A 15,983-nucleotide genomic window follows, 5' to 3' on the forward strand; every position below is an offset into this window, starting at 1 on the left:
TGTAGGCTAGCCGTCAGAGCTCCGTGGTTCATGAGGAACGTCGACCTACACGACGACCTGGGACTCGAATCGATCCGCAAACAGAAACGCAAGAGTAACTGGATCCACCAGATCCAGTAACTCTTGCATTAGATGCCTTCAGCTCTAACACAGGCTTAGGGACCTCGGTAACCTAACCCAATGCAACAAACGGCAACCTAACCCATGCATCAGCCCGTTGAGTTTCTCGCCGGATCTTTTGAGCGGGTCGCGATTCCGATCCGGTGGTAGATTCATTCGCGAAGCAGCTCCTCTTGAGTTGTTAGGTCCCCTTCGGAGGCGCTCGGGCAGCTGTTAGCAAATCCCACCCCTCCTGGCTGAGCCTTTGCTCGCTTACCTGTTCTGGTAAAACTGGAAAGGCTTCAGGGCCACAATCCATCAATCACAAAAAAAAAATACAGCAATACCAGGAGCACAAACAATCCATTGGCTGTTTTGCTCAGGATATTGTTTAAAGATGTAAGATTTTGTTTAAAGAAGGGAATGTCATAGTATTCGAAACGCTATCGAGGGTAGTTCTCCGCGGCTCAAACTTAAGCCGCATAGTACAGGAAAAAATCGTATCGTAATCTTGTGAGCTGTACTATAGAAATGTAGATGTTCCAGATACTAGAGATGAACTCTAATTCAGAACAGATGATAGATGTGAGATGATGGTATATACATATTATGTACATATAATAATATGCTCGCAAGCATCTCTCACGATGAAGGAGTAGCATCGTATAATAAAATCGTGGAAATCACATATTTGTGTTAAAAACAATAATATATTATTACGATTTTACGATCCACTTATTATGATTTTAATTCAATTGAACTTGATCAGATTATCACGGATTTTAGGATAAGAAAAAAAAGTTGTAGATAGCTCGAATTGCCCTCTTGCGAAAATGAAAACCTACCTGGTAGTATTGCTCCAATGCAAACTGCCATAGCTTAGCGCCATGACCCTTGTCAGAGTGTAACTGTGCCAGAAAACGTAGACATTTCTGGTGATCCATGGCACTCTAAAATAAATATTATATTTTAAATATTAATACAGTCAATTAAATTTTAAATTAGTGAATTACTTACCCGCGAATTCGAAAGCTGGCGGACGACGGCTCTCTGCACGCCACACGACTCCTTGATTTCCGTTCAATATTTGACCACCACCGCCACGTGTCTTGGTTTTTGGGAATGGTTCGCTCTGATCGGATACGAAATTCATTATAATAAATTACTTATTTGTTTTTAGGTTGTGAACAAAGATGGAACGTGGGTACGTTTGAGTTTGGATTGCGCGAATCTATATGCCGAGGAAAGTTCGGGCGTGGCCTGGTGTCTCCAGCACAACAGACATCTCGACCGAATTTTGCTGGAGCCAGTTGAGCCTAGTAGTCCCATACCGGTTATAAATTTTTCATCTGTAGATAAGAGCTATTTTCAAACAAAACAAAAATAAAAGGAATTTTAATGGTAAAATTGTTCGTGCGAAACAATAGAACGTATTAAAAAACATGTAACAATGTACATGTTCTCTCTCTTTAAATAAACTTACTTTTGTTGGATTCCCAATGAGACGTTTATGTAAAGGTTTTGCGTTTTTGTGTGGGAACAGGAAGAAGAGGAAGGTGGCTGGAGGGGCGCAGGTGAGATGAGAGACGAAACGCTCTCGTGGAGTCAGGATGAAGACTGCGAGGGGGCTGCAGCAGGTACTCGAAGCCAATTAAAATTTCAATAGCTGGGGTGGCAAGAGGGCGTGTAAATAGCCCTCCTGCGGTGGGAGCATATAAAGCGGGGGTAGAAAGGCACGTAAATAGCCGTTCTAAGCGGTATGTGACAAATTTTCGTCACTTATGATTGGCGGAGCGGTAAAACTCGCGGTAAACAAAAAGCTAGTAACTAAACTAAATACATATAAACGAGCGGGCGGGCGAATGATCACACGGAAGTAGCAATAAAATGGCCATAAATTAAAGGAACTAGCACTGACCTGTAGACCCTGCCAGTGACTGTGGTAGCACGCGGCTGGCGGGGGGGTGACAAAGCTCATATAGTTTTTTGTAAGCACATCCACTACATAATGTGCCACCATCTACGCAGCTAGCGGTGAAGCGTAATCGACCGGAACTTAGAACCACGCTTTGGAAACTCGCGGTAATTAGTAACTAACAAACTCCAAAGGTGGTGCATTCCCAATAATTCACTACGCATACTATTACTACTCCCGCGCGCAACCAATAACTATCGTCTGCTTCGTTCTTAACTCGCTAAGTGAGGATGTGACATGATTGAACCTCAACCGTGTTGTAGTTTAATTTGACTCGCAGCGTTATGGCCCTTCGCCTTCCCACTGCCAATCATACCAGTATGATCCCAGGAAAGATTACGGAAGTTGATAAAGTTGTTAAAGTATCTTGAGGAGTTAGTAATAAAAATAAAAAAAAGAATTAGAGGTCACATGTCCTGACTGCCTCTGATACTATACGTTACCACTAACGCTCAAGTAGTCGGTAAGCTTTTCTGAGAGTAAATTAATAATTGGTTAATATTGGGATCGGATTGAGACTTAGAACATTAATGCGTGTTAGTCGTAGGAAGGAATAACGTTTATTGCGTCAATTTTTAGTGGCAGGACTAAATAGCGTATTATGTGTCCCAGTGGGGGGCTTTTCATGTTTTTCTGCAAAGTACTCATCAGTTCCGATTTGAATAATAAATAATAACAAAAATAATGAAAGCCTTTCTTCAGACGCAAAAAATATATTTACAATTAATAAACTTAACGACTCTGCTGAGTCGAGGACATCGACAACTTCGTCTGTAGGCCTCCTCCGTTTGTTTCCACTCTACTTGGTTTAGAGCTTTCCTTGTCTATAGTTTTCCTGCTATCGTCTTTATCTCGTCTGCCCACCTTCGAATCGATCTGCCTCGTTTCCTTTTTCTATCTCAAAAAAGTATGTATTTGTTCCATTTTTCGATGCCTCTTATTGTATGTCCTGTCCATTATCATTTTAGTTTCTGTATTCTAGTTGAAACATTTTGTATCTTAGTGATGTATTGGTGAGAGTAATAATTAGAATAATAAGATAGTGATTATGCTAATAAGACTGAGATTTCGTCTTTCCCACTGTTTACCTATCAATATTGTCATTTATATTTAAACAGTTGTCCGCCACGCCTATTTGTTTTGTAGTTGACACTTCAGCACTAAAATGAGTATGGCCGCAGGAAAAACTTATACCGTGCCGTTACCGGCAGCGATGGTAAGCTCATAAGAAAAGTCATTGAGAGTCGAACATGTTTGTCAAGTTTTTCGCATGAATTATGATTAAAATACAAATATATGTGTCTCCCTAGATGGCCCCAGCGGGATCGATCACAGACTCCCTCTAACTGAACTAAACGACGATGTAAGTATGAAATATTTAGTAATGGCTTCTTTATTGCGCTCGATGCATTGATTTTAATTGTATTAAAATTAATCTTTTTGTGGTCAGTGATTGCCGTTATATTATTGGTGGGCTTGAGGTGGTGAGATGAATTAACATATCTTATATTGCAGAGTGACAGCGGGTCAAGTGCCATCGCACAGGCCATGGAGCTTTGTAAAAGAAATCAAAGTCGCGAAGATCTCTGTTCCTCACCGTCATCGGCGTAAGATAATAATATTATTGTATTTGTGCACGAGGAACGAAAATCGATGTAGACTTAAATATCATTATTAGGAAGGGTATTGCCGTATACCTGTATACCTATGCACAAAAAAATGTGTTAAACGCAGATAATATAGGGATACTATATCATAATATTATATATAGCATAGAATAGTATAGTAGTACGGAAGCATGATGTTTCGCGGCACAGCCAATCAATAACAACAAAGTTATCCCCGTGGCCTATAGCATAAGATAGCCGATGTTATCACACCGAGTGACAGTGCCAGTGTTCAAATCCCGCAGACAAATACAATTTTTTTTCCAAAAAAAAAAAAAACACTCGTTCACCAATGACGTTCATCGTGGAATAAAAATTGAATTCCCCAAATTAATTAATTTATGTGACCACTGGAGGTACGGCGAAATGAAAACTAAATAAAGTAAGGTATCATTATCCCACTCACATCTAAACTAGAGTACTAGAGAGTTGGTAATTCGGTCATATCTAAATTTCAGAAATTTGAGATATTTTTATTTTTTTAATATATTATGTATGATTTCATGAAACAGAACATACAGCCTTGAAATCGGAATCTTTTATTTTTAACATACATACTTTTTCAATTATTTTTTTATTCAACTGAATATAAGTAATTAACTCTTATAATAAACAGCTGGTATATATTATAGTAATGAATGCACTAACCAGTATCGGTATTCTAAGTCCTTTACGATTGAATTTAATTATTTTTTTATTCTACATAGACAGATGAAAGTGTTCAAAGTCGACTTAGCGTTTAGTGGTTGCCATGGATATCAACAACGTGAATGCTGTCGATCATCTCGAGAGATGAGCTCAAAGTGCTTGAATTCAATTGCACAGTTTCCATGGAGGCTAAATGTTTGTTGTTTGAATAACAGTATTCAGCGTCGCAGCAATGGAAATAATGACGACTGGTGCCCCCCCAGTAAGAGATCGAGCGACAACTTCAGAGATGTTGATACCATACTCGAGGTAAATTACGAATGCCCTACCAAAATTTGCCCTACTAAAGAAATTTTCATTGTAACACATGGACAAATTCAACGGCACATTTGAACATAATACTGTAAACATCCCCCTGAATCTATGTATGGATGAAAACGTGACATTACATATAATAATTAATACAATTTTTATGTTTTAATTTCGCGTTTGACTAAACTATTATTATTATTTATTTATTTTTATTGCCCTTGTAGGCAGACGAGCATGCGGCTCACCTGATGTTGAGTAGTTACCGTCGCCCATGGACTTCATCAATGTCAGGGGCAGAGCCAATTCGCTGCCTACTTTTAAGAACTCTCCATAAGCCTCGTTTGAAGAAGGAAATGTCATAGGGCTCGGGAAACACCGTGGAGCTCATTCTAAAGCCGGATGGTACGTGGCAAAAAATATCTCTGGAAACGCACTGTGGATGAACGCAGTGGCTCCAGGTAGTATGGATGAACTCTAAAAAATGTTTGACCGTTCAAAATCAAAGAAAAACTAGACCCATTTAGATGAAACTTGCGCTTAGACATTGTTAATTGTTCTGTTAATAAATTTAATTTATAATCTTATTGTACTGGCATTTGGATAATTATTTGCAATTTTCGGGAGCGACGCGTAATTCTTCGACGTTTTTACCTTTATTATCTATCCACAATTAGACGGTAGTTCCATAAATGGGATATTTAGCCGTAAAGGTAGTCATAACATAACATAGTAGTTTACGATTCACGAAAGCCGAATAATACAATTGACGTTAATTAGGTAAATAAATAAAAACCAGTGTCCTTTGCTACGACGTCGGAAGTTGGAGATTTGAAATTTAAATCGAACTTAATAACGACCAATGGAAAGCGTTCTCATATGAATGTTTATTGAGTGAGTCAATAGGGTCTATAGTGAAATAAGACCGGGTGATATCTATAGTAATATATAAATCTACAGTGGTTTTTACGGATGTTCCGTTATAACTACTGAACCATGCATCCGATTAACTTTGAACTTGGTATCCATGTAGAAAATACATGTACTTAATGGATAGGCTAATACTTATATGAGTGTTGGACTCCCTACACCAGTTGGGGGAGCGTTAATGATGAGAATCTTTGTGGGGGTGAGAAATAATAATGTTAATTTTAAATGCCCAGCGAAGGGGACGGGTACAGCTAGTATTATATAATTTTAGACGGACATCGAACCGGATGGCGATGACTCTGAGCAAGACAAGCGCTGCGGCAGTCGCATGGCACAAGCCGGCACACAGACTTCACCGGAGAGCGTTGACGATATGCTGGTTCCAGTGCATTTGTTCGCGACCGGACCGAAGGTGAGAAGGAGGTCGATTACAAAATTCGTAGTCTCATTTTCATGTATTCTGGGGAGACTCCTAAGGGGTGAGCACGAATGACCATCGAAAGCGTATTCGGATCGCTGTCGAGAAAAAATGTATAGGATTCAGAGTCTTTCTCGGAGCGTGGTGCAAGAGAGACGATCAAAACTTGTGTCTGAAGTGGAGAACTCTCTGGGGCGAGTCTCCAAATGTTACCAATAACCCGTTAAAGACACAAGTTTGCGCGTTCACTGCGAAGAAGGACCCCTTTGTCATGGCGCCGCAATTCCAAGGAGTATCCCTGCAACCTTCCGAGAGTATTGGGATACTTGGGGTCGACATTTCGAGCGATGTCCAGTTTCGGAGTCATTTGGAGCGCAGCCCTAGCCCTAGGACAGTGGTTCCGAAAATGGCGCATAGACATCAACCCAGCGAAAAGTACTGCGGTGCTATTTCAGAGGGGAAGCTCCATACGGATTTCCTCCCGGATTAGGAGGAGGAATCTCACACCCCCGATTACTCTCTTTAGACAACCCATACCCTGGGCCAGGAAGGTCAAGTACCTGGGCGTTAACCTGGATGCATCGATGACATTCCGCCCGCATATAAAATCAGTCCGTGACCGTGCCGCGTTTATTCTCGGTAGACTCTACCCCATGATATGTAAGCGGAGTAAAATGTCCCTTCGGAACAAGGTGACACTTTACAAAACTTGCATAAGGCCCGTCATGACTTACGCGAGTGTGGTGTTCGCTCACGCGGCCCGCACACACATAGACACCCTCCAATCCCTACAATCCCGCTTTTGCAGGTTAGCCGTCGGGGCTCCGTGGTTCGTGAGGAACGTTGACCTACACGACGACCTGGGCCTCGAATTAATTCGGAAATACATGAAGTCAGCGTCGGAACGATACTTCGATAAGGCTATGCGTCATGATAATCGCCTTATCGTTGCCGCCGCTGACTACTCCCCGAATCCTGATCATGCAGGAGCCAGTCACCGTCGACGCCCTAGACACGTCCTTACGGATCCATCAGACCTTTGCATTAGATGCCTTCAGCTCTAATACTAGGGGCAGGCTTAGGGACCCCGGTAACCGTACTCGTCGAACTCGACAAAGAGGTCGACGTGCAACCTAACCCATGCATCAGCCCGCTGAGTTTCTCGCCGGATCTTCTCAGCGGGTCGCGATTCCGATCCGGTAGTAGATTCATTCGCGAAACAATTACTCTTGAGTTGTTAGGTCGGCGCTCGGGCAGTTGTTAGCAAATCCCACCCCTCTTGGCTGAGCCTTTGCTCGCCCACCTGTCCTGGTGAAACTGGAAAGGCCTTCGGGCCACCAGTAAACTTTCAATCATAAAAAAAAAAGTCATTTGGAAGGCAAAGCCAAGTTGGCGTCCAAAATGCTGGGAGTCCTCAACAGAGCGAAGCGGTACTTCACGCCTGGACAAAGGCTTTTGCTTTATAAAGCACAAGTCCGGCCTCGCGTGGAGTACTGCTCCCATCTCTGGGCCGGGGCTCCCAAATACCAGCTTCTTCCATTTGACTCCATACAGAGAAGGGCCGTTCGGATTGTCGATAATCCCGGTCTCACGGATCGTTTGGAACCTCTGGGTCTGCGGAGGGACTTCGGTTCCCTCTGTATTTTGTACCGTATGTTCCATGGGGAGTGCTCTGAGGAATTGTTCGAGATGATACCGGCATCTCGTTTTTACCATCGCACCGCCCGCCACCGGAGTAGAGTTCATCCATACTACCTGGAGCCACTGCGGTCATCCACAGTGCGTTTCCAGAGGTCTTTTTTGCCACGTACCATCCGGCTATGGAATGAGCTCCCCTCCACGGTGTTTCCCGAGCGCTATGACATGTCCTTCTTCAAACGAGGCTTGTGGAGAGTATTAAGCGGTAGGCAGCGGCTTGGCTCTGTCCCTGGCATTTCTGAAGTCCATGGGCGACGGTAACCACTCACCATCAGGTGGGCTGTATGATCGTCTGCCTACAAGGGCAATAAAAAAAAAATAAAAAAATTTTCAACAGCGCCCCTACCGTCCGTAAAAATAATTAGTTTCAGCATCACGAAGTAACGTAAATCTCGAAGGCTGGCTATCTAGTTCTACCATCTAATATAATACTCCGTTTTCGTATCTAGGACTCGATACATTTACATTAGGAACTAGATAGATTTTCGTGCTTGACGTACATTTTGTATAAACTATCACACATGTGAATCCGAGTGAATGTGTATTAAAATACTGGATAAAGCCCGAAAAATTTATAGAATTAGGAAGAAAATACCCATGCTTATACAATGCCACATCTGAATCACTCGACATCTTAATACTTTTACGTTAAAACTCGACGCTATAACGCGTACTTAGCACTGCGTTTTAACGTCGCGCTCTTTTCATGTCACACAAATTTGACTAGATGGGTCCAACGCTCCTTGACGCAACGCATTCGCCAAATCATAGTGCCTTTCGATAGCAGTGTGAAACTTTAAAAGTATTAAGATTTTGAGTGATTCAGATGTGGCATTGTATAAGCATGAGTATTTTCTAACTAATTCTATAAATTTTTTGGGCATTATCCAGAATTTTAAACACATTAACTCGGACGCTAAATGAAATTTGTATAAAATTACAACGCCTGACGTCAAAGCGTCCTAACGCCGCGACAGAGCGTTGCGTACTTATAGCGCTGGGGCTCTGTTTGACGGTATGTTACCATAGTAGTACAACACATCTCGGCGTCATAGCGCGGTGTCAGTTTAGCGCTCTGACGCGCGCTAATTACGCGGTCTGTTTGACGAAGCCTTTAGGCTCATCTATAATTTATGTGACATGAAAAGAGCGCGACGTTAAAACGCAGCGCTAAGTACGCGTTTTGTTTACCGAAGTCTTTAATAATGTATTTAGGATGGTCGTGTCAGTCCAATGCCGGTGCCTCGCGAGCGAACACCGGCGCGGTCTCGTCCGTATCGACGCGCCAGCCCCCCGCCCCCGCCGCCGTCTCGCTCCGTGCCCGCCCCCCCACCGCCGAAGAAGCACGCACTCAGCCCGGCGCAGGCCGAAACTCTTCGATGTATTTTCGCAGCACTTTTATGGCACGAAGGTGGGTTTGTTTTGGTTACCTATTATTTGGATACCTAATAAATTTGTTAACTAACGCATACACTTTCTTTGTGTGGCTGCAAGGGACCTCTAAAGCTCGTTTCGGTCTTGTAACTGGGAATCATCGGTTCAATCTCGATAAAACGGTGATCGATAGGGAATGAATTACTAACGATTCAGAACTGGTATTCTGTTCGCATGCGGCTATTACAAGTACCGTTTGCAACACCAACTTTTTAGTCGGATATTTTCTGGGACAAATGATACACAATCATCCTCTAATGTAGCCTATTCTGTGCAAGGGGAACGTGAGACTCATATGTGTATATACGAGTATATACGTATAACCATTCTGTTCGTCACACGAATGTTTTCGTGCCGACGACCCTTGGTCCAGTAATGAGGGGCGTCAGTTGCCAATTGATAGTGGGCTCTTAAATTAACACCAGAGTTGTAAGACTACTGACATTATTGAATTCCTCTCTCGGCAACACCAAGAACCCGGCATCCCTCTATCGCTAAATTATTCTTCTCATTTTAATTCATTTGGGTATTTTCAGGTATCGTACATGACGCAATAGCATGCGCGGCATTTTTAAAGTTCCACCCGCAGCTGCCGAAGCAAGGGACACGTGTGGTGACGCGATCGTCTCACGATTTCAGCCTGGCTCGTAACCAGAGGCACTCCGTTGAAGTCTCCAACGCGGGTAAGCATTCGATTCTATTGAAATTATGGATTACTTTTCTCAATATTTGTGCATATGTATGCCGCGGTAGGGAAATTTTCTCATCAAAATACTTCATATTTTCACTCAATACTATTTCGTGACAGATCAATCATGCTATGACTTGTTTAGTTTTTTGAAATCGCATATGAAAGCGTTTGGTTATCTTATCCACGGCATTGCTGGGCACTATCGCACATGTGCCATACATCACACTGCCAGGGATACGGCTAAGTAACCGTTGTATTAGACATCTTCAGCTCTAACACTAGGAGCCGGCTTAGGGACCCCGGAAACCATAATCGTCGAACTCGGCAAAGGGTTTATCGTGCAACCTAACCCATGTATCGGCTTGCTGAGTTTCTCGCCAGATCTTGTCAGCGGGTCGCGATTCCGATCCGGTAGTAGATTCATTCGCGAAGCAGCTGCTCTTGAGCTGTTAGGTCTCCTTCGCAGGCGCTCGGGCAGCTGTTAGCAAATCCCACCCCTCCTGGTTGAGCCTTTGCTCGCCCATCTGTCCTGGTAAAACTGGAAAGGCCTCAGGGCCACCAGTAACCCTTCAATAATAAAAAATAAAAAAGAAACAGCCAAGAATCTACCCTTTTTCTACTATGTGTTACCTAACAATGAATATCATTTTATAGTGTCAAAGATCACAATATAGATATGCAATATAGTGGTTCTTGTTGTCCGAATTACCAGGTCACAGAGCGCTTTTTCAATTTTACTTTTGTATATGGTTATTACAAATTAATTTAAAAAAATATCGGTTTTGTTTTCTTCAAATATATTATGATACATTCAATATTGAATTTGTTTTCATAATAGGGCAGTACCTCAACATAAATCCCTCGACTTTGGAGACATTAACTCGCTCCGGAATCGAAGCTAGCGAGAGTCGAGCCCGAAAAGCTGATGTGGACGTCCAAATGAATGAAGATTATATGCAACCGCAATGCAGCACTTCAACGGGTAAGTTAAATTATGTATTTAAAAATAGATAAATATGTACAATTAAAAATATATTAATAACTCAAAAGAATTTAAGAAATTGTTGAATTTTTATGCGGGATATCTTGTTATTGATTAGTGACGTCAACGTCATTGTGGATTATGCAAGTTCTGAACCAAAACGCGCTTTGAGGGGTGAGACGGAAGGGATAGAATACCTCGTTTCAATTCCCAAAGAATTAAATCAGTCGATTTAAGCTATGTCTTCAATATACCTATTTTATTTAATTGCGTTCTTTGTCAAGTAAAACTTCAGATTCGTTTTATTAATATTGAGAGACAGAAAACAATTGCTCAAAACCTCGACCATAAGAAACTTTTGAGTTACACCGCTGTTCTTACAAGTAAGTATTAGTTCTTGGGTTTTTTATATCTTTGATTTGGGGCCGAGCTCACAGCCCACCTGGTGTTAGGTGGTTACTGGAGCCCATAGACATTTACAACGTAAGTGAATCACACACATTGAGATATAAGTTCTAATCCTTCTCAGTCTCAGTATAGTTACAACGGCTGCCCCATTCTTCAAACCGAAACGCATTACTGCTTCAGGGCAGAAATAGGCGGGGCGGTGGTACCTACCCGTGCGGACTCACAAGAGGTGCTACCACCAGTAAAAAACTTTATTAAAACTTTACTTAATAAAAGTGACTTTATTTGGTCAGGTGAGATCTAAAATTAAGACCGTTTTTCTTAGAGACGTCCTGAACTTGCGTATTAATATGTGAATTTAATGTTAAGCATTAATTGTTTATTGATATAATTTTATCTTAGATCCAGTTCCCCCTCCGGCTGTAGTGAATGTGTTGCCTCCCGCATTGCGCGCTCTGGTGGCTCTGTGGGACGCTCTCTACGATGCAGATCAACTATCTGCCACCACCGAGAAGTAAGTTACAGCTATTTTTATTTGGATCGAGTCAATGGCATTGGTTCTAAGTCTCAATTTTTACAGTACAACTTGTGCCCAAACCTTCAAACCGAAACGCGTTACTGCTTCACGGTGGAAGTAGGTACGGTGGTAGGACCTATCCGTGTTGGCTCACAAGACGCTCTACCATCAGTGTAACTTTCTAAACGTTAGTAATAGGGGTATATTTAAAATCACTGCTCAGCTTAAAAAAAACTATATCAGTAAATAACATATCTATACTTAATATATAAATCTACAGTGGTTTTTACGGATGCTCCGTTATAACTATTCAACCATGCATCCGATTGACTTGAAACTTGGTAGAAAATACTTGTACTTAATGGATAGGCTAATATTTATATGAGTGTTGGACTCCCTACACCAGTTGGGGGAGCGTTAATGATGCGAATCTTTGTGGGGGTGAGAAATAATAATGTTAATTTTAAATGCCCTGCGAAGCGGACGGGTACAGATAGTATAGTCATAAAATTAAAAATTCAAGGAACAAGAGGGGAGTACCACAAGATAAGCCCGAATCAGAGGAATTGCGACCGCTTTTGTTAAGGATCAAACGGGATCTGGCGCGACGCCAGACGACCAAGACCCCGTACGTAGTACAGTGCGAGCTGTGCGGGGGCTCGAACGTGCCGCCGCCGCTGGCCGCGCACATGCGCCACGCCCACCCGGGCTGCCGAGCCGTCACGCTGCATGGATACGACCGCGCTGGCACCTACAGGGAGGCCGAGCCGCAGGCCGCCACCGCCGACACCCCGGTCACGGCGTGTGGACAACTCGCCCAAGGTCAGACGTCACCCTTTTTATCTTTTTTTATTGCTTAGATGGGTGGACGAGCTCACAGCCCACTTGGTGTTAAGTGGTTACTGGAGCCCATAGACATCCACAGCGTAAATGCGCCACCCACCTTGAGATATAAGTTCTAAGGTCTCAGTATAGTTACAACGGCTGCCCCACCCTTCAAACCGAAACGCATTACTGCTTCAAGGCAGAAATAGGCAGGGTGGTGGTACCCACCCGCGCGGACTCACAAGTGGTCCTACCACCAGCAAAAGTTTTATTATTACTTATTTTCATGTTTAATGTCGAGAAGTAGTACGAGAAGTCTGACGTAAGTTATCAAAACTCCAAAGCCAAATGGTGCATGGCAAAAATGATCTCTAAAAACCCACTCTGAAACGAACGAGGTTAATTATTTGGTAGCAATGAATATCATTTTCTGCTTTATTTTGGTTGCATGCATTCGATATATTTACCTTGTACGTTTGATGGTAAGTGAGAGATTAGCGGTTGAGATTTTTATTATCCTCATAATACCTACTTCGCATTCAATTAATGTAAAATTGAATTTTTTCCATCAGCATACGAACTATGGTACATCTATTGCGAGAGGTGCAGAGAGAAAACTCTAAAAGCCAAGTCGAAGTCGGCCATGAACATGTCGACCGAACGACTAGACATGATTCCCGGAATTGATCACAATGTGATGAAAGAGAACGCTTTGTTCCTCCTCGATTTGGCTCCACTCACTGATTCAGGTTGGTTCATGCTAAAATACTCTTAAGTACAATCACCCTTCAAGTCTTGTCGAATGTGAATGACGTCATTAGCCTTACTGAAATCGCATTAAAATACGACTCTTAGATTTGAAAATAGAACACAAGGCTGCTCAGGGTAGGAGTAGATGGATTTGTATCACTGTACGCCAGGTTAGAGCCCCGTGAGCTCACCTAGTCGTTCGGTGAATCTAGTATGACTATACTCTATGGTAGCCAACTCAATTGGTTTTTTTTAAAAGGGATATTATGACCTGGTAACTAAGACCTTTAAGTCATATCTTATTTTAATTTATATTCTTATCTTTATGAAAAATGATATTATGCAGTGAAACGAAATGAAATGAAGATGATTCATTTGAGATCGACTGGGATGAAATTAAATGAAATGAGATGAGATGATATGGGATGAAATATAATATCAGTAAAATGGTGGTCATTTACTGAGATTTTTTCAGTGTACTTTTTGGAGGATCCCGAGAAGTTACGTCCAGCGGCTTTGTTTCATTTCCCCACTTTTGTGCACTTTCACAAATGGCAGCCTGAAGAAACTAAATAGATAAAGTAAAAAAAATCACACAACTTCACTACTCGCGTTCCCGCCAAAAAGTCCTCAATTGGTATTCTGATACATATAAAGTAGAGTAGCGAAAGAAGGATTAGCTCACACATGCTCGGTTTCTATACCCGTGTTGTTTAGTAGTGTCATAAGAAGGTAGTTTCTGGTTAATTAATATATTGGAGTTTTACGACACAGAACCTCTAAGCGTGTCTCCATGGAGCGAGAACTTGAGTCGAAGCCCCCCGACTTCGCCGGGGAGCGTATGGCAACCGGCGCCTCCCTTCCAATGCCTACAAGCACTCGGCGCTGAGCCTAAAGAGAACGACAACAACGACGCCGCCAAGTATCACTCGCTAGGACGTCCGCAACCCCCTGCCATCGCTCCTACAGTAAGTATCAATACACATATAAAGAAAAACCTTTATCGTTTCAAACCTTTAAAACTAATAATAATAATAATAATATAAAGCCTCTCAAAACATCTCGAGAGGCCTGGTCTCAACAAAAAGTCGCTGGTGACCCAAATGCAAAAAGCAGTCTTGCTCGACAATGCCCGTATAGTTCGCCGGGTTCTCTCCCAATAGTCCCTAACGCTCCGGCCGATTGTTGCCCACCTCGCCAGAGTGTGTCCTGCCGTCTTCCCAGGCGAGGCAGTGTTTAATACACTTAATAATAATAATTGCATTTATTTATTCCATAACACACATACAAATAAATTTTCAATTAACATGATAACATGACATAAAAATTCCAAAACTCTTTACTTTTAAAACAGATTTTTCTTAGACGGAATCACTGACCTGTCTGTAATTCAGTGAAGATAGAATTCAGTTTTGTTTAGTATAATAATACTGTTTAAAATATTAATTTTAAAAGAGATAAAGTGCTTTAAATGTTGTTTTCTTATTATATCACAGAAAACACAATGAAGTATTTTATTGTTTATGCATTGCATTATGCAAAAGTAGTTTTAATCGACTAGCAAAGTTTTGATATATGTACATAAGCGCTTGAAATTTCGGTGGAAATTTAAGACCTAGGTGATTAGTGAGAGTATTTTAACGTTCTCGATAGCGTAAAAGCTAATTCAAATTTAAATGCAGTTGGAACAGCGTCCCTATTGGCAAACGTAGGCAATCGTTCCAACTCCATACAAATTTGAATTAACTTTTACGTTATCGAGAACTTTGAAAAACTCGCACTAAGCACATAGATGCCGTATTATTAATCGCAATGTATTTAGCATTGATGATATGAGAGTATGCCCTATTTGGCATTGAAAATTATCACTTCATACGACAATTTAAAAACATTTAGCTATTATTAAGTTAAATTGGCTGTTACTTTCTCATGAATAACGTTTTCCTTTCCGACATAATTTTTTAAAATGTCTTCCGTTTGTAGGTGTCGAATTTCGCCGCTCCGGAGGCCAGCCTTGGTTTCCAGCCCCGAGTCCACCGTTCTGTGTCTATGGGACAAGCCGGAGGAGACCTCGCGGCAGCCGCCCGACCTCTGCTCACTCGCAAGTTGCGTAGCGATTCGCATGACACCGCCACCGGTACGCTGTTAAATATCAACTTTTCTTGAGGAACTCACGAACTATCTTCTTTCTTTTTAATTTTGAGTGATTACTGGTTGCCCGAGGCTTTTACAGTTTCACCAGGGCAGGTGGGCGAGAAAAGGCTCAGCTAGGAGGGGTGGAATTTGCTAACAGCTGCCCGAGCGCCTCCAAAGGAGACTTAACAACTCAAGGGCATCTGCTTCGCGAATGAATCTACTACCGGATCAGAATCGCGACCCGCTGAGAAAATCCGATGAGAAACTCAGCGGGCTGATGCATGAGTTAGGTTGTACGGTTACTGGGGTCCCTAAGCAGGCTCCTAGTGTTAAAGTTGAAGGCTTCCACGACCTATCTATTACAGTGTCAAGCAGTTCCAGAGCCCATATAGATAGCACAATATATTTGCCGCCGTCAGAATTGCTAATGAGAAATTAAATTTTAATTTTAATGATCTAAATATATATATAAAGTTTTTTTTTTTATTAAGTTCAC

General features: G+C 42.0%; 1 protein-coding gene across 3 annotated transcripts in view; it reads left to right on the forward strand.

Annotated features, from left to right (window-relative positions):
* Positions 1-15,983, forward strand: part of LOC101743860 (E3 ubiquitin-protein ligase MYCBP2) — a 153,689-nt gene that overhangs the window by 115,394 nt on the left and 22,312 nt on the right. For 2 of the 3 annotated variants that reach the window (XM_038011328.2, XM_038011346.2), the window contains exons 39-52: positions 1,280-1,432; positions 1,643-1,736; positions 3,385-3,437; positions 3,590-3,681; positions 4,605-4,698; positions 5,900-6,040; positions 8,960-9,155; positions 9,715-9,861; positions 10,708-10,851; positions 11,662-11,773; positions 12,300-12,598; positions 13,174-13,350; positions 14,126-14,319; positions 15,335-15,488. In XM_038011328.2, coding sequence (XP_037867256.1) covers positions 1,280-1,432; positions 1,643-1,736; positions 3,385-3,437; positions 3,590-3,681; positions 4,605-4,698; positions 5,900-6,040; positions 8,960-9,155; positions 9,715-9,861; positions 10,708-10,851; positions 11,662-11,773; positions 12,300-12,598; positions 13,174-13,350; positions 14,126-14,319; positions 15,335-15,488 — 2,050 coding nt within the window. The remainder of the gene's footprint in view (positions 1-1,279; positions 1,433-1,642; positions 1,737-3,384; positions 3,438-3,589; positions 3,682-4,604; positions 4,699-5,899; positions 6,041-8,959; positions 9,156-9,714; positions 9,862-10,707; positions 10,852-11,661; positions 11,774-12,299; positions 12,599-13,173; positions 13,351-14,125; positions 14,320-15,334; positions 15,489-15,983) is intronic. The other variant, XM_038011351.2, reaches the window with a different exon arrangement.

Source organism: Bombyx mori, chromosome 1 (assembly GCF_030269925.1).
Source record: "Bombyx mori chromosome 1, ASM3026992v2".
NCBI lineage: Eukaryota > Metazoa > Arthropoda > Insecta > Lepidoptera > Bombycidae > Bombyx > Bombyx mori.